This window comes from Argiope bruennichi, chromosome 2, assembly GCF_947563725.1.
Source record: "Argiope bruennichi chromosome 2, qqArgBrue1.1, whole genome shotgun sequence".
In the NCBI taxonomy this organism is placed as follows: Eukaryota; Metazoa; Arthropoda; class Arachnida; order Araneae; family Araneidae; genus Argiope; species Argiope bruennichi.
Genome location: NC_079152.1, coordinates 39402652 through 39422421, shown reverse-complemented (window position 1 = coordinate 39422421; position 19770 = coordinate 39402652). Strand labels below are relative to the sequence as shown.

At 26.9% G+C, this 19770-nt stretch overlaps 1 protein-coding gene across 1 annotated transcript; it reads right to left on the bottom strand.

Moving 5' to 3' along the window:
• Window positions 1–1270: 1270 nt before the first annotated feature.
• LOC129961681 (uncharacterized) lies at window positions 1271–18213 on the bottom strand. The gene is made up of 3 exons (XM_056075211.1): window positions 17915–18213; window positions 4037–4168; window positions 1271–2889 (listed from the first exon to the last, which is right to left on the bottom strand). Exons 1-3 carry the CDS (start codon window positions 17976–17978, stop codon window positions 2645–2647), a joined length of 441 nt encoding a protein of 146 aa, XP_055931186.1. The 5' UTR covers window positions 17979–18213; the 3' UTR covers window positions 1271–2644.
• Window positions 18214–19770: the final 1557 nt, after the last annotated feature.

Here is a 19770-nt window from a genome sequence, read left to right as displayed (position 1 = left end):
CAATAATCTTTATATATTTATTAGGCTTATAAATCATATGATTTATAAGAAAAGAATTTCTTAATAACCTGCAATATAGTTTATTAGTATATTTATTAAAAAGTTGCACAAAAAAGTGCTTTCCAATTTAACATAAAACTAAAATTTCTAAAGACTTTTTTTATTATTATTTAGAGTATATATAATATTTATTTCAAAATTTAAATAATATAACATTTGTATGAAAGTTTCATTTTCATACAAAACTTTGAAAAGTTAATTATTAACGCAAAAAGAAAAATTCGGAATCAGTTTTTGTTTTACAGTTCAATTGATTTTAATTATACCAGTTTTTAATGGAATAATATTTTTAATTTTAAAAAAGTTGTATAGATAGAGAGAATGTGTGTAAATTCTTACAATGCACACTTGAGTGAAATAACAATTGAAATAACATTGTAGTACAACGTTTCTAGAATTGTATTATTTGCTTAGATAAGTTGATAAGATAAGTTGCTTAGATAAGTTAAATTGATAAGATAAGTTAAGTTGCTTATATAAGTTATTACTGTACAAAATTATCTGCTTCTTAATTATACATCCTTATATATTTTTTAATGTGAGACACGTGGTAATGTTGCAATATAAAGTATATTATTGTGCAGTCTTTTTATGGAATTAGAATTTTAAATATTTATTTCGTTTGTCTCTTTTTATTCTGTTTAAAAAATAAATGTTTTATTATCTATGAATTGCATGAAATTGTGAACAATTATTTATATGCTGGTAGCTTTGATGGAAAAGTGATATGTAACTGTAGTTCTTTTGATCCCATAAGAGTTGATGCGTCTAGTAACAAGATAAAGTGATAAATTTGTTTTTAGTGAAAAAAGTCTATCGCTACGTATGAAAAATTGCTACAACTTTTTAAAAGTTATTTTAAATTGTCTTTGATCTTCTAAACGAGTGACATCGCACTTATCACGTAGGAAAGCAGACTTATGAAATGTATTCTGAATAACACATCATTTAGTATTTACAATCATAATATTTATATAATTATATTTTTTCGGAAAATCAAAATAGGAACTTAAATCTATGATCTATTTTAATCAGGAAGCGATGAAACTACCTCAAATATACTAAAAAGAAAAAAGTGAACTGTTATGGACATTTAACTATAGAATAAAGGAATACTTAGAAGATTATATTTTGTTTTTCATTATTTTGAAAAAACAATATCATTATATCAAAACTTTTATCAGAAACAATTAATATTATCCCAAATAAAAATGTCTGAATATTATAAATCCCAAAAGAAGCTAAAAGCATTCCAATATATTATCGTCACTTACATACAATTTGAAACAAACTTTGTTCTAAATGTAGTAATTTATTTACAAAAATTGCTCTTGATTTTTTTTAATGTTACAATATTATGAGAAAGAGGAAAATCAAGTGATTATCCTTAATTTAATTTAAGAAACTTTAAAAGTTTTTCTAAGACCTTCTCACTCCTTAATACTTGATAGTAATCTTCTGCAATAAATGATTTCAGTCTTTAATAACGTTAAATAATTCTTTGAAAAAGAATACAAAACAGTTTTTTTTTCTTTTTTTTGTAGATTTTGAATATAGAAATCATATCCTATCATATTTACACAATTTACATGATTCAAAATGCAAATGTAAACCATTAGTTTTAAAATTACTATTAACATATGGAAAATATCCCGATTTTATACATTTTAGATACTATATATATATTAATTTCTTGATTTGTGCAAGCAACAAATGCAAAACTAAAATATTTTCCAGCGTTCCGACCACCTTGTTCAGATAATATATAGCTCAATATTATTGCATCAATTATTATATGATTATCAATATAACAAGATATAATGACTAATTTTGGTTATAATAGATAATTTATACAGCAAAACTATTATTGATATAGTAATATAAAATATTTATATGCTCTTCTACAAATATTTCTTCTTGAATGCTTTTTAAAAACTGAATATTTCTATAATCTAGAATATTTTTTGTTTTGAAATTTCAATACGAAGCAAATAAAGTTTTGATTTTACTCCTGAATTGCAAATATAATTTTCTACCTCAGTTTTCAGTACATTACTAATTTTATTTTAAATGCAATGTTGCTCTTTTTGCATATATTAATATTCATATAATAAACTTGTGAACCTACTCTTTTTTTTTTGTGCTTTAACATTAAAATATGGAGCATCATGAATTTAATACTGCAGTAATTAGTGATTTAAATTTGTTTGTAGTTGATTGAGGCAAGAATTTCCTATAATCTTTACTGCATCAATTGTCTTTAAAAACAATTTTTCCATTCATTAAGTATTAATTTTTTTTCTCAAACGAACCATTTTACTCTTACAGTCAAAATCCAATCCCTTTCATACATTTTTGCATTCATTTCATGTATTTCTTCAATTACGTCTTCATATAAAAATCTATTTATTTTGTCTGAAATTGAAATGATTTTTTAGGAAGAGAAATAATTATCTAGTGCCAAATAGGAAAATCACATTCCCAATAAATATTAATCTCAAAAAGAACATTTTTATGCAGAGGAGTGGCACTGTTTTGATTAAAAAAATCATTTTAAAGAGAACAATGAATCAAAGAAATATTTCTATGTATAACGTTGAACTCCAAGAAAGATTGTGAGGATAAGTAATGCAGATATGATTGCAAAAGCAGGCCGGCAGATGGCACCACTTCCTGTATTGCATCCATTTTCTTTACAACAAGTTACGCAGTCGTACTCATCTCGACTCCGATCACAATGATCGAGACCCAGACCTGACGCTTGTGATGCATCTCTTAAAGAACAAGGTGCAAGTGCGCATGTTTTGCGGATCCAAGCTTCCTCCCCCTCTGTAAGAGAGAGTTTCCAAAATTAATTAGCTTCAAAAAATTACATTAAATAAACACAGACGCATAAATAAAAGTTTGCATAATTATGGAGCAATTACTTCAAACTATTTCATTTAACATGGGAAGAAAAGTATTTTATATTCACCAGATAAAAGCCAGTTCACTTGTCATCAAAATATGGGGAAAGATACACAGCAATAAATTTTTACTAGTTATTTACTTTAATACAATACGTACTACTTACTTCTATCCTAATTAAGTAATCATTACTTTCAACGGTTCTTCTTATAGGTCATCTTAATACCTATACTTTTTTACATATGACTTTTTTCTGAGAATAATAGTTTTGCATTTAAGCGCGGAAACTGATATTTCACTTCCATTCCATACCTCCTGCTCTCTAACAATTTTGAGTCCTCAAATTCTGATTGAATATATATATATATATATATATATATATATATATATATATATATATATATATATATATATATATATATATGAAATTTTTAACACTTATTCCTTTCTATATCTCAGTGCTTAGTTGGAATTCTAAAAATTTCACTTAGATTTAAAAGAACAAAAAAATGTTTTTCCGAATTTCTGCTTTTTAAAACTCATTCCTAACCTAATTAACTGACTTTAGCATTCGATATCGATCGTTCACCTTTGTCATCTATGGCACATAGTGCACCACATTTGTCATCTCGTAATTTTGCCATGCACGATATACTTTTACCACGGCGGCCCAAGAACCGTTTACAAAATTAGCCGTTTCGGAAATGCTTCCACCTGAAAGCCAATGATTATGCCTTTTTGGACGTCGGATAAATCGCTCCGTTTCTGCATGACTATAAGAACGGAAATGTTTTCCGAATGCCTTTAACATACTTTATATATCCACCAAATTTGCTTCGAACACGTGCCTTCTGCGATTGGCTATTTAAAGCTGACGTCAAAAGTAGGCGGTGGTCACATTAATATGACTGGACTGTGTATTTGCTTTCCGTATAACTTCATTATTTATTTTATTTTTTACGTTATTGATTTCCAGTACAATTTTGAAACACCACTGACGCTACAACAAAACAGAAACCATATTAAAAAAAAAAACGTGTTAATAAAGGAAACTAGGCAAATAACTTACTTAATTTAAGAATCCTCGTCATGCAGCTATCATATGCTTGATCCTCTGGACATGGTAACAAGTATTCATCTGTACATTGGTCAGACTTTCTCACTTCACACTGATAGCATTTCAGTTTCTCAAGCGTGCATTCTGTAAAAAGCAAAACGATCAATATATTACTCAAGATCTTAATTCCCATTTATAGCATTTCATGATAAAGTGAATTTAAAAAATCCTCTCGACAAGAATGAGGACCGAGATAGATTTCATATAAACTCAGTTAATACTTCCTGATTCTTCCAAATAAAATCAATGAAGTATTGCACACTGAAGATACCTTAAATAACGAATTTATTGCTAACGTATAATTCAGCATATATTGAAAAATAAATGATAAAAAGGATCTGAAATGCCATATTTAAGTAAATAAATAATTATATTCAAATGCATTCAAAATAGCTAAAACACTTTCAGATTCTGAAATTTTCTAAAGTTAAATCATTTTTACATGATCTTGCAATAAAGATTTCTTCTCCTTTATTTTTATTTAATTACTTTTCTTCAAGCTATTTAAGTTTAGTTCATGTGCATTTAATCATAATTTCAAATTAAGGAAAGAAAGTAAGATTAGAAACTTTATTGCTTTATTTATTTAAATGTGGCAACACAGATCAAGTTAAAAATAATCGAAATGAGGGATTAAAATCACTTTCACACTAAAACAAAACAATTACAGCTATCTAAATACTTTTAATTCAAAAGTTGTTCGTCTTAAAAAGATATCAATGCTTCTAACTTGATTTTTTTAAAGTAAAAAAGTTATGTGGATATTAAAACTCCAGCCGCACCAACCCTCCTTTGATTCGTAGATTAGTCATGTATGAATTATCTTTTTACAACATATCAAGGAAGGTTAAAATCTAATCTCAACATTACTATAATTACCGTGTCTGCTTTACTGCTGTGTGCGTGTGTGTGTGTGTGTGTGTGTGTGTGTGTGTGTGTGTGTGTGTGTGTGTGTGTGTGTGTGTGTGTGTGTGTGTGTGTGTGTGTGTGTGTGTGTGTGTGTGTGTGTGTGTGTGTGTGTGTGTGTGTGTTATAAATACATATCCTCAGAAATTTTACCACAGTATCAGAAGAACCATTGCTATATGTTGCCTTCTTATATGGAATCTACCTAAAAAAAATGTAGATCAAGAATGAAGGCTGTAAAAAAAAACTAAACCTTCTTCATATAAGCTACACAAATGTTGAAGTAATAAACGCTTTACTCCTGTTTTGAAAAAGGAATCGTGCATTTGACTTTTCACTCATTTCTTGATATACTGCAGTTCTAAAACTCTAATTGGTAAAAATTTAACTTTTGAATAATTACAGAACTTAATTATCAAATAATCGATTGATTCTAAACAAATTTTAGAACCAAATTAACCTTTGACTATAATTTAATATGCACGACCAGAGTTTTTCTATATCTTCGTAAGAATTCAGGTTCGAGATACGTTTTAATATTCTTTTTTATAAATAGATTAAATGTGGAACAGATAATCGTGTTTGTGCTAAGTAACCAGTTATATGTAGAACTCGGTATAGTATGAAGAATTTTCACAATAAATAACTGTATAAGGAGTATTTATTGTAAAGACAGCTATAAAAGGAAATAAAAATAAAAGTTTACAAAAGTTCGCCATATGGATTGTGCATTCTAACTGCAACAGCCAATGAATCTATGAACACAATGAATGACATAAGAATCTTTCTAAACTTCCTTATTAAAGTCTATTATCAAAAAATATTAAAATTTAATCCTAAACTCCTGAATATTAAACTTTCTTATTAAAATCTATTAGCAAAAAATATTAAAGTTTAATCCTAAACTCCTGAATATTAAACTTTCTTATTAAAATCTATTAGCAAAAAATATTAAAGTTTAATCCTAAACTCCTGAATATTAAACTTTCTCTTAAAATCTATTATCAAAAAATATTAAAGTTTAATCCTAAACTCCTGAATATTAAACTTTCTTATTAAAATCTATTATCAAAAAATATTAAAATTTAAATTAAAAACTCCTTAATATTAAAGTCTATTATTAAAATGATCGAAATTTGAAACTACTTAGTGTATTTTGATCATAGTCTATTGCTTTTATGACTTGCCTATTTGTGTTCAAAAATTATTTTATGTTTTGCAATACAATTATAAAATTGCATTGATTAAGAATAATTTTTATAATTTTCTCTCAACTCAGAATGGTACAAATGTTTTACTACTAAGCAATCTGGTTTAAACCATAGAAATAAATAGTTCTTAATAAATTTCCTTTAATTACCCTGTAGATAATTTTACTTTCTTTCATATAATGTTATCCAATGCATCATTATAAGATTGTTTTCAATGAAAGATACAATATATAGATGGTCGTTTAGTTGTTACAAAATAATCATAGATCGTTTGCTCATATGAAGTGATGAATATAGAAAACAATCCAGTGTACCACCACTTATTTCCCAATAGCCCATTTTAGTAAATGAATGCTGAGATTGTGTCCTCTAGTATTGTCTAAAAGATAAAACCTTTAACAAGCTTTTTTTTCATGTTCGGTTTTTTTTTTAATGATTTTTTTAATATTTTTGAATATAGAATTTTGTAACTTACTTTTCATTCGCTTCTTGTTACACTAAAGTTCTGAAAATTTCACACTTGCGTGTTTCAGATGACAAAATTAGATTTTAATGTATAAAATATTATCTTAATTGAATGTTCATTCCATAAGAATGATACCATCTGGTAAATAATTTGTAAAGAGAATTATTTTGTGATCTCATTATATACGTATATAAACCCTGTATGTATATAATAAAGGATGTTTTTAAAGATGAATTCAAAAATAAAAAAGGGGAAATTTTTTTTTAAAAATCCTTTTAAAAAGATGTTACACATGTCTGGTAAAGAATTTGTACAAAGGTGTTTTTATGATTCCATAATATATATATATATATATAATAACTGATATTTTTAAAGATTAATTCAAGAATAAAAATGGGAAAATTTTTAAAAAGTGTTTTTAAAAACATGTTTGCTCTAATGTTCTATTGTTAATAACTACTAAGAGAAGAAAGTAATTTTTTAATCAAAAATATGGACTTACAAAATAGTAAATTTGGGTGATGTTGACAGAAATCCTCAACTCAAAGTTGAAATTTTTATCTCATTTTATGAAAAGCTAGGGATATTTTTTTGAATACGATCAATTTATTAGTATCGCTTCAAATTTCTTACAAGTAGGATAATGAACATGCATGTGAGCGCCTAGCATTCTTCGAGCAGAATCCAACACCATTTTGCGTTCAAGATGCCTATCTATACGTTTCGTAAAGTGGGATTAAAATGTTTAAAAAACAATCAAGCATCCACTGACACGTGACATATGATCAATCATCCGCAAGTGACGTAGAAGCTATGTATAATCACCGCAAGTTAAGCAAAAAGACAGGTTTACAACTCTCAGATTCACGCTTTGGAATAAACGGGGAAGGGAAGGGTCTCAGTTGATTTTTTTCGTCTCAAGAAACAGCAGTTAACTAGGTTTTGTACTGCGAAACATTGGGAAAAATTCCTTATACTGCTTCATGATAATGCAAAACAATATGTTTCAGTTCAAAACATCAGATAAAAAGCTTTTTGCTGGAAGATGTTCAATCATTTCTCTCCTTTCCTCTCCTCCAATATTCCAGACCTCTCACCTTGTGAACATCGCTCCTTCCAATATCTGAATACTTTCCAGAATGATATGTAATTAGGCATTGATAACGAAAGAAAAATGACTCTGAGTAAATGGCTATCGGCAAAATTATAAATCAGAAAGGTATCCAAAATTTTGTTGTTCGTTTCAGTGAGTTTTTCACTTTCAAAATTAATCTTATTTTTTAAAAATTAATTGCGCAAAAATAAGATTAATTACAAAATTAATCTTATTTAACTTGCAAAATTAATTTTTATTTCAAAATTAATCTTGCATTCTAAACAAACCTTTTATTTTTATTTTTTATATAAAATGTTTTGTTCTTTTTCCGATATGCATTGTGGTTTGATTTCCTGACTGTGTGCTTTATAGTAATTCATATTTGTATGATTTTGTCCTAGCACAGATGTTTTTGTTTAAAAAAAATAAATTTCTATTTTTTTAATATAATGGCATACCCAGGGCATCAAAGAGGATATATATATCGCCTCATGAGAGATAATGGAAACAAAACATCAGAGCATAAAATTCAGAAAAAAAGACACATAAAGAAATGATCGAAGTCTTATGCTCTAAAAAAGAAACTGGATTATCTTTCTTTTGCTTTTTTCCAAGACTATTGTTCTTCTAAATGTGAATACATTTACAACCAAAGCACCAGTTTAATTAATTAAAAGATAAATAATAAATAATGTATAGAAAAGACTTTATTTAAATAATTCTTATCACAATAATCAGGAATCTGCTAAGAAGGGAGTCATTTCCAATTTATTTAATTCCAAATAAAGGATAGCAGATTTCAGTAATAAAATTTTCCTTGGATTGTTGTTACATTATTTGAACTCTAGATTGAAAACGTGACACAAAGGCAATATTACTTTTGTAACTTTGTAAATGTGTTTCCTATCTTTTTCTAACACGTATCCGTCATACGTCTTCCACTATATTGATCCAAAGAACTTATGTTTTTGAAACCAGAAACTTAGGAGAAAATTATGCAAAAAATTATATATATGAAAGAAATTTCAAATATATATATATATATATATATATATATATATATATATATATATATATATATATATATATATATATATATATATATATATATATATATATATATATATATATATATATATATATATATATATATATATATGCATCTTTAAATAAAGTTTCTACATGCAAGAAAATTTCAGAGATGGTGAACAAGAAGGTTTTAATAACAGCTTAAGAATTTTCAGATGTTCTTGATATTCTTTTTGAAAAGTTGAATTTTTGCGTTTTCTATGGATATATTAAAAAAAGTAAGAAAAGTAATTTATATAAATTTTATATTTATAAAAAAATACTGGTTTTTTTATATAAATCTATGTTTAAATATTATTATCTATAGCTATGTAATTGAATGCTCGTTCGTTTATTTGTTTGAACCTTAAACAATTCCACACCAGTTCGAAACGAAACCTAGCACAGCTTCTTGGCACTTAAAAGAATTAATTGTGTTATAAAAAATGAACCTAAATACCAATGCACTTCTAAAGAGAGATAAATGAATATTGAATGATTTTACGTTTTTCCGACATAATTTCATATCATGTCATATCACAAATATTAGTTTTTCATCTTCTCAGAATTTTAAGAAAATTAGCTTTTTAGTGACATAAATTTCATTTCCCCCTGACTTTTTTTCTAATTTTAATATTTTTTTTAATTTAATTTAAACATAATTCTCAAAAATACCTTCCCCTCTATCCTAATATTTAATTACATCTATCATTTGCATGATTTTGCCAATATTAAAATTAAATTTTTGACTTATATTTTCCCTTTTTGCTTTAATTTCTTAGCAATTATCAGTATGCTAATGTAATTTTCGCCTTTAAATAACCCTTTTAAAACTGCCACCCAATTTTTGGTTGCATTTATTGAAGTTTTAAATGCATCAAATTTAGGAGCATTTTATTCTTAATTTTCCATAACTAAAAATAATTATAATGCCAGATCATGCATCTAATGCATAAAACAATGTTCCATTATGGCTCTATTTAATGTTTCCGATGCACAATCTTAATAATTTTTTACTTTGTTACATACGTAGTCTAGAGAATGTATTGTAATCCTTAAAAAATTCGAAAGGGAAATTTGGACGAATCTCCACGTTTGTGAACCAGTTTCCTCTAAAAGTCACCAGGAAGATACAAAACCGTGCTAACAATTAAAAAAATATTTTTATTGAAAAAATTTCCTTAGTTTTATAGATTAATCATTGCTAATTAAGGTTTCGAAATTTTTTTTAGAATAAATGAGCATTTTTACTGAAATAAAATGAAACATATTTTTGGCAAAAGCATCAATAGAAGGAAATTTTCATTGTATTCATTTTAAGTATCCAAGTTCTTTTATTCACCTGTCTTGAATGCATATTATTTTTCTGTCAAAAAGGATTTCTAATATTTTGTTAAACCCAAAAATGCCGGAAGTATCAGTAAATTGCAATGTTTCCTCACCATAACTGTATTCTTTTGTTGGAAATGCAGTCAATTATAGAGTCCAGGGATGAAATGAGGAGAGTGATTTCTTGAAAAATTGTCCAACAACTGTAAAAGAAGCTGTGGAAAGAAATATAGCACGTTTAAGTGATGTTGCGTAGCAACGGCTTTTGCACGAACTTCTTCAGAACTTTAGGGAGAAAATCGATTTATACTCTAAGAAATTAAGTTATACGATCGTGGATTCGTGTATATTTGATTTTGGTCTCGCAATTCAATCCAAAAATAGCCTATTCTATGAGGTTTTGCAGTCAAGAACTTGCATCATTGTTAATAATAGGGAAAATGCCTTTCTTTTTCCTCAAAAATTACAAATATGTATTTAAATACTGTTACATTATTGATATTTTATTCCGAATAAGAAATATGCATATATTTATATTGAAAGTAATAAGATAAAACCGTGCCATGATTCCAATTGCTATCCCGTTTCTCCCCATTAATTTCTTCATAGGAATGATATATTATCAGTGGTTCTTCACCCTGAATTTTCAGAGAAATCGAAAAAATATATTTCACTGCACATTTATAGGAAAAAGCCATAACAAAACTCCCTAACCGCAATCATTGTACCAATTTTCGAAAAATTTTATTTCATATGATAAATTATGATCCCGAAATGTATCAAAAAAGGGCACCTGACCCTCAGAGCCAGGTATATTGGTTATATTTGATTTTAGATATATCGGATCGTTTAGATATAATTTCATTCCAATGATTTCATCAAAGCCTTGCTATTTTAATTGTCTTACTTAAATTATGTTCATTATGTACATAATCTTTTCAAATGGAGACAATCCCATAGCATCATAGCGCTATTAAAAACGTAAATAAAATAATAACTTAATAAAAACTAACCTATCTTTTAAATTTCGAATTATTTTAATTTCACTCTTTTATTTGTTTTACAAATACATAGATATTACAATTAACCTAATAAAACAATAATCTATCTTTTAAATTTCGTATTATTTTAATTTCACTCGTTTATTTTTTTTATAAACTACATAGATATTACAATCCTTCTTCAACTTTCAACAATGAAAGAAAATTCTATCATTCAATATTTGATGGAGCAATAAAAATGGTTTGAATTTCAGGACATCAATATAATCTATTGTTGAAGAATAGGAAAAATAATATTTTTTTTTTTCTAATTGCCAAAATTTAGAAAACATTCCCATAACTATTAAACTGATATCACTAAAAATATTTTATTTAACTTGAATCATTTTTTTATTCATTGTGGCAGCTCTAAATGATGCCAAGTGTGCCTCTTATGCCAAGTGTGGTGGCTCTAAATGATGCCAAGTGTAGTAGTTCTAAATGAAATGATGAGGTTTGTTGAGAGCCAGCACGCACGTACACTCATCTAAATAAAATTAAAGATTTAGATGGTGAGCGAATAGTTAGTCTTAGAAGGCGGCTAACAGTAATTAATTTGTAATTAATAGAATCCTTTAAACTCCTTTAATATAGGTCAAGTATTCTTCACTAATTCATTTCTGGAATTTATCACGCATGTCTCAAAAAGTTAAAAGACATGATACGCCTCTAAAGCATACGTTAAGGCGTAATTTCACATATTGCTTAAGCTGAAATCTGTTAGGTACCTGTGAATAAGTATGAAACGTTTTATCGCAAAAGGATATTCGAATATTTATGGAGTAATAACTGATTTCATGATTTGAAGGATAATTTGTACTTGATTGCTGAATTTTTATGACAACTATGTAGAGAAAGCTTTCACCTTTCAATCGCTTTATCCTTTAAAGGGCCATTTTTTCTAGTCATGGTATATTAAAATAATTTTAGGATTGAGATTGGTTTAATAAAAGTGATTCATTTAACTTATTAGATAAATTTAATTTTATTAATTAATTAGCAGCAAATCAAAACACGGCCTTTTGTGTGAGATAAGGAACTGAAGCATCTCAGTTTCTTCTGTCTTACTGAAAAATGCCTCATAACTTATCCCAATCTATATAACTTCATTCGAATGTTGATAAATTTGATGGAAAGCATACTTCCCATGGCCCTTGAAAGAGTTAACATATTATAGTAACTGTTAAAAGTAATTCAATAATTTGTATAAGCTATATATGTTATTTTATTCTGGTTCCTTCATTCATGTTAATATATCACCCTTTTAGATTGCTATCTTTCCCAAGCACATTAGTACGTGTTAAGAATGTTAAAAGAACCTAAAATCGTAATATTTTTTCCAAAGCACATTCTGATCTTCCGGCGTTGAAGAATATTCTACCCAAGGGTGCTTTTCGATGCTTTTGGAACTTTAGTTAGTTTCCGTTTTGAAGGCATAAATCGTATGAACAAATAATAAGTTTAGAATTAAAGTGTCCTTCCAAATGTTTATAATTACTTTAGTTACTGAAATTTGTATTATATTTTAAGTCTTTGCACATGTTTTTTTTCTTTCTGTTATCGACTGTAAAATGTTATCAAACAAAAAGCAGATCCATTGATTTGCACCTAGACTATTCATATAGAGTCATTATTTAAGTAAATTAAATTCAACAAAATAAATAATAATGAATTTCCTACGTTTTGCTTCCTCGTATATAAAGCCTGCAAACTATTTCAATCGTCAAAAAATTCAAGCTCAAAGCTCTTATTAATCTACATGTTGTTGATATACTTGAGTCCGAAAAATAAATCTTTATTATTTTATTATTGTTGTTTTGTCTTATTGTTATTATTATTATTTTCTAGTCTGATGGCACGTGAATACGGCAACCTAAAAATAGAACAAGTTAGATAAAAAAAATATTATGTAACTTTCACACAAAAATTGTGAATACATATCAAATTTTGGACAGAATTGCTGATGGAAAATCTATCGATCCTTGCCTGTTAATGTGTGGGCTATAATTCATAAACGAAACATGATAAATGGATGAAATTTGGATATATACAAAGTTTTATCACTAGAATTATAGAATTACATCAGAATTTTTAACAAAAATCCCAAAATATTGGATATCTAATGTTATGCTAATTCATGCGTTTATAAACTCGATAACTCTAAAACAAAATAAATTAAATTTGATATGTGTACTTGCCACTGAAATTGTTAATTTGCTCCAACTTTTGGATCTAATTAGTTTAAGAAGAAAGGTCCGAAATATATAATAACTATACAAATGATATATAATAATGATATATACTTACATAATATATGAAAATACAATATATATATATATATATATATATATATATATATATATATATATATATATATATATATATATATATATATATTATGAAAGATTTTCTCCAGTCTTAGCGGCTTAGTTTCACTTTTGATATTATGAAGTGCTATACGCGTCACAATAATGCGAGAAACAAGAATATCCTTGAATAGATAAACCCAATTAAAGATATGTAGGCCTAACAAAACTTTCAGTAAGAATTGAAGAAATATTTTAATGAAGACTAAAAATGAGATAAAGGTCTTCAGCTTAAGAGACAATCAATTACTTCCAAAATTTCGTTGGATTAATTTTATTTAAGCATGAGAATATTTTAATTGTGATTGTTAAATTAAACTTAGAAATTATGTTTCTAGAGTGCAGGATTGAATTAATAGTGTCAGTTGCTAATTAAACCAATTAATTTTTTAATTTATCAATGAAAAGCGGAAACTCTTAACGCTACGAAACATTTGTGGAGAAATTATCATTTGTTTAAAAAAGGTAATTTGCAATAACCGATACCAATGCAGTATTTTTGTCATTAATCTCTATAGTGATTCGAAGTGAGCAGTGGACTATACTTATACTTAACTTAACTATATACACTCCTTTTGAGGTGAGTAGTTCATATAATGCATGGCTGATTGCGGTATTGCATTGCTGTTGGCTTTGTTAAGCCTTACAAACTGAAGTTGTTTACAGCTTCTGCGGGGGTTGGGGAGGCGATGCGGGTTAACGTTCTAAAGAACCTCTGAAAGACTCGACCGAAAGGGCGTGTAAAGGGGTTGCCTTAATTTTAAGATTGCCAAGTTTGGCGTTAAGCTATATTCGCGTGAACACTCTACTTGATACAGAGTAACTGTTAGAGAGAAATGACGTTATTTAATTTTTTGAATGAAAGCCGAAGCCTCATATAGAAAAAAAAATGATCAATTATTCAGATTCAACATATCATAGAAAGAATGGCAAAATGTAACTAGGTTGATTAGACAAGAATATTTGATGATGCAAAAAAGAACTGCATTACACATAGCAATATCAAAACGGTTTAATCCTGTAAATCCTCAGCAGAATGCAAAATGGTTGTTGCAAGATTTGTAATCAGCAATTTTGATATAGCAATGGGCGAAATGATTTTGTAGCATTAACCTTCAGATTTTGAGATTGATGAAATCTAAAATATCCATTTAATGAGAGCATTTTGAGAAATGAACCAAAAAGGGCATTCTCCTTTGTAAAATCTTTAATTATAATCCTTTCACCCTCCATTGGGATTTCTTATTCTTGTCTTCGATCATCAGCAATAAAATGAATTGACGAACATGCGGAGAAATGATTGTATAAGAGAAAGAGTCGATCTAAAAGGTGATTAGATAATCTATGGATTAACTTCCCTAGGAGAATATAACTCTATTGATCTAATGTCGTAACATTTGTACTAGCTTGTTTGTAGAGATAAGAAAAGCGTTAATATCTGTTGTATACGACGTCCGCACCATGGAAATAACAAGACTTTAGCAATCACAGACCAATACACACGATGCTATTAAGAACCCTGTTGCAAATACTTCCAAAATCAATATAGAAATGACATTTGATAGTTGTTTATTCCAGATTATTATGAATTAAATTACAATTTTACAATGCTATCGTTTCGTGTTAAGTAGATCTATACCCGGGGGTTATTGGTTTACTATCGCAAGACGAAAAAAAAAAAAAAAATAGATAAATGATTGCAATGAAATAAGTTATAAAAACAAATTTTTAACGTAGTTTGTTAAAATTATGATTCAAGTTGACAAATAATGCACTAGTTTCGCTTATATTAAAATCTAGTTCAAAATTAAGATAAAGAGAAAGGGGCTTTGCACTATTATTGTTTTAAGCAGCAAAAAAATTATTTGGAAGTTATATTATGAAATAGTTTATAACTAATTTTAATGTTGTATTTAGAATATTATGAGCTCTTTTGCTACACAAGAAAATAAAAATTCAAGGATCAAAAAAAAAAACCGAACACATATATATAATTATTAATTACATTCGCTCTATGTTATTCAAGATGATATAAAAAATTTATTATTCTGAATGAATGCATAATGCTTTTTCATTCACTTAACATATGATCACTGAAGTATGCTGTTAAAAAGCATTGATAGCTAAACATATTTAATTGTCTTTTAGCAGTGCTTGACCTTGGAAAAGTTTCAGTTTTATTTTAAATTTCCTGCCAAAGAAGGATGTCCACAGCATCAAAGTATATAATTGAAAAAAACTCAGAACTGAAAAAAAAAATTCTATACTTTTACGGTCAAGGTTATCATTATCAAATTATTATCATGAATTGCAACATCTTTGCAAAATCATCTTATTATGGATTGCATCATCTATCAGCATCAACTTTGATAACAATCTTTATTCTAATTAAATAATTATAAACTTAGAAATTGCTTTTTAAAACTATTTAATGTTACTATATAAAATATGAGCTTTTGAGCGAATTCTATTCTAATTCAGTCTGTCCTTATTTTACAGCTTTCAGTTATTTTAAGGGCAAAATAAAATTACATTTTTAATAATGTAATGTATTTTATGCTTAAATGAATATTTTTCTGCAAAATATAAATGAATATCTTTCTTCAAAATTTCATTTGTCTTTGATAATGTAAAATACTACTAGCTGTAATAAACCAGTTAATATATCAGCTTTATTAAAAGCAATTTATTTCATTTTAATTTAATTTTCAATTAGGAAATAAATATGTTTTATCTCCCTCAAAATTCTTATTCTATTCTATCACAGGATTTATTAACTTTACAAAATAAATTTTAAAAATACGTGCTATTTTATTTGAATTTGAGTAAAGTTCATTATTTTAGAAGATTTTTTTTCACTACAAGAACTTAGAAGAGTCTCTATTTTATTCAAAATTTATTCCTATCTCTTTCTTAAAAATAAGTAAACTTGGTAAAATTTTCAGTCGCAGAAATCTGCATCTTTCACTTATATTAAATAAGAGTTTGAATTGCAAATACAGAACTTAACCCTTTAAAGGGCCATTTTTTTCTAATCATATGATGTTAAAATATTTTTAGGCTTGAAATTAGAATAAGAAAAGGATTCATTTAGCTTATTAGATAAATTTAATTTGATTCATTAATTAATTTGGTAAATTAATAATTAAGTGACAAATCAAGACACATCATTTTGTGTGAGATAAAGAACTGAAGCATCTAAGTTTCTGTCTTTCTAAAAAAATTTGTCAGAACTTATGCCAACCTACATAATTTCATACAAAAATTAATAAATTTGGTGGGAAGCATACTTCCCACGGCCTTAGAAAGGGTAATAAAAGCTCACTATTTTTCTATTTAAATTAAATAAAAGAAACTATTTATTATTCTATACAAATTTTACTATAAAAATTCTTTTTTTAACAATTTTTTTTTCAGGAACATATAATTCCATAATAAAGATGCTCTTGCAATTTAATAGCTGTTTTAAATATGCTGATAAAAAGATGAGTGAGAAGTAAAATTGAATTAACCAAATTATAAATTCTTTTTATTTTTCAAAGAATAAGAAATCAATAAATCATTAACTTTTACTATGATTTTTTTTAATTAATTTGCCTAAAATATTTATTTTAGCATTGAGTCTACTCTGATAACAGTAGCTTCAAAATTCGTGTTTCTACAAACTGTAATTTTTATTTTGCCTTTTTAACAATTATTTACCTTTTATTTGCCTTTTTAACATTTAAACAAGGAAAAACAAACTGAAAAAAATATCTATTTTTTTATCGTATATAAAATTTTAACTTACTTAGATTGAATTTAACTAATCTGAAAATTATGCAAAAGTAAAATATAAGTTTAAGATATTATTTAAAATTTGCAAGTCGAATAAATTTATGCATTGTCTGGATGAAAGGGAAAAGAAACTGAATTATTTAAGTTCTTTCGTGTGTAGTCAGCTGAAATTTTCTTTTAGATATCAAGCTTTTAATTTTATTATTCAAATTTTTCAAATCGAAGATATAGAATAAGTATTTTTATAAAGCATATTTAGTATTTTTAATTCATCGTCAAGTATTTTTATTTTTAACCTTTTTCTTTGAATGAAATATCGGATTTTACTAATTTATTCCTTTTTGTCTTGGTAGAATACATCAAATAGGAATAAATGTTAATTATTATCGAAATTCTCTTTTATTTTCATGTTTTATAGAATTATTATATGTATTTGTATAGATGGAGAAAAAATTTGGTGCAGTAATATTCATAGGTAATATATACTGCATTTAAAACAAATGAAAAAAATATTTAACGATTATTTTAACATCAAAATCAAAACTAATTATCTAAAGAAACCTCTACTCACCAACACCAAGCATTAAAGGTAACAGAAAAACCAAGTCGAAAGCATAAATATAGAGGAATCGCATCACGCACGTTTCCAAGCGAAACAAAACAAATTTCAAATATCTGTCTCTTTTTCAAGTAGATGATGAATGCACAACTGTAGAAAATGATTTATAATCATGCAACTCGGCAATTTTAAAGACAAAATTCACCAAAGAATAGGAAATGGGCAGTGATTACATGAATGTGGTCCCGAACTTCACAGAAGCATGAGCTTTTATCGATTCCTTCCTCGGATGGAGATTCGGACGAGATGAAGAAAAGGGATCGGATGTGGCCGTGCACACGAGCGCCGTCTTGCGCTCGGTAGTTTGCTTCATAAATATTTTATATGCGTCTTGTGGCTTGAAGTTAGAAAGGTTTTTTTTTCATAAGATTTGTCTTATGCAGGTATAAGGAGTCTAAAGGTAGAAGTAAGATTTCAAGTTGTGGTTAATAGCGTTTAAAAACTTTGTGAATGATTTTTTGACATAAAATTTTAATTTTTTTAATCTTTTAAATAGCTATGAAGTTTTGTCGGCTTTATTTTTATTTTAAATTTAAATAAAAAAAATTTACAAATTTATGTAATTTTAAATTTTAATTGATTTTTTTATGGGAAATAAAAATTATTTTAAAAAAAATCATAATAATATGAACTATTTCAAATTAAAAGAGAGATTTTTTAACTTCATTTGTGTATACCCCCTCCCAAGAAAAGGAGGGGGAGCATAAACTTTATTAGATAAATATTATGCCATTCATTATTTATGAAAGCTAAATTGAAATTTCATTTTTTATATTTAATCTAAAATTTAAATTAAATGTTAGAACATATATCGAGCTCTTAATTTCAGTTTCAAGGCAAAGATCTGTACAAAATTTAATTACAAATTAAAAAATATTAATTAAATAGTTTGGTTTAATTTTTTTTTTTTTTTTTTTTTTTTTTTTTTTTTTTTTTACGTATTTGCACTTCTGTACCTTATGCTATAGGTTATTTCAAAAGTACAATTTATCAAATAATAAATAATTTTAAGAATTCTGTCATGAATTTTTAATTGTGTATTATATTTTTTAATGAGAAAGACAAATTACTAACAGGTTACCCGCCCCGTAAAAAAATGAGAGAAAAGTAAATGGTTGTCATCAAGACATTATTGAAGTGGGAACTATGGTTGAGTCCTTATGGGCATCGTAGGCTAAGTACAACCTTTCTGTAGGAAGTTGATCCCGCCATCGGTGGACAGAAAACTTCGCCATAGGGAAATGAGAACCAACTACCACACATCTCTATATTTGAAATATCTCCTAACTTCTCAGAAAAAAGATTAAATAAATAATGGCATGAATAAAAATTGATAATTTTTTGCATGTATAGAAATAATATGCAAATCGCATGAGCAAATAAAATTGTAGATTTTTTAGGCAATTATTTAGTGAAAAAAAATGGCAAACTGAGTCACGGATTTTGGATACCTTAAACCCAATACCAAAAGAGCCGCGGTGGCCTAGTGGTAAAATCTCGGCTTTGCAACCGGAGAATAGTCCTAGTGTTGCTTTAAAAAGGGACGTTAATATAACTAAACTAAACGGTAGCATTAAAAAAAGATTTTAATAAGATTTCTAGACTATGTGGGGGAAGGAAAAATAACAAGAAATCTATCAGAGTTTCTAAAATATCAATATAAATTACTGAACAAAATAAATGTTATTCGGAAATTGCAATTTCAAATATACAATTAAATAAAATATTTGATACATTTTTTTTTCTTAAATTATTTTTTTTTTTATAATTTGTGGACAGCTATGTTACTATAAACAGACTTTAGAGAT

Coding starts and splice junctions, on each gene's coding strand:
- LOC129961681 (XM_056075211.1), bottom strand. CDS start 17,978: ATGCGATTCCTCTATATTTATGCTTTCGACTTGGTTTTTCTGTTACCT. Junction 4,169..17,914: donor ACCTTTAATGCTTGGTGTTG/GTGAGTAGAGGT, acceptor TGCTTTTTACAG/AATGCACGCTTGAGAAACTG. Junction 2,890..4,036: donor GACGAGGATTCTTAAATTAA/GTAAGTTATTTG, acceptor TCTCTCTTACAG/AGGGGGAGGAAGCTTGGATC.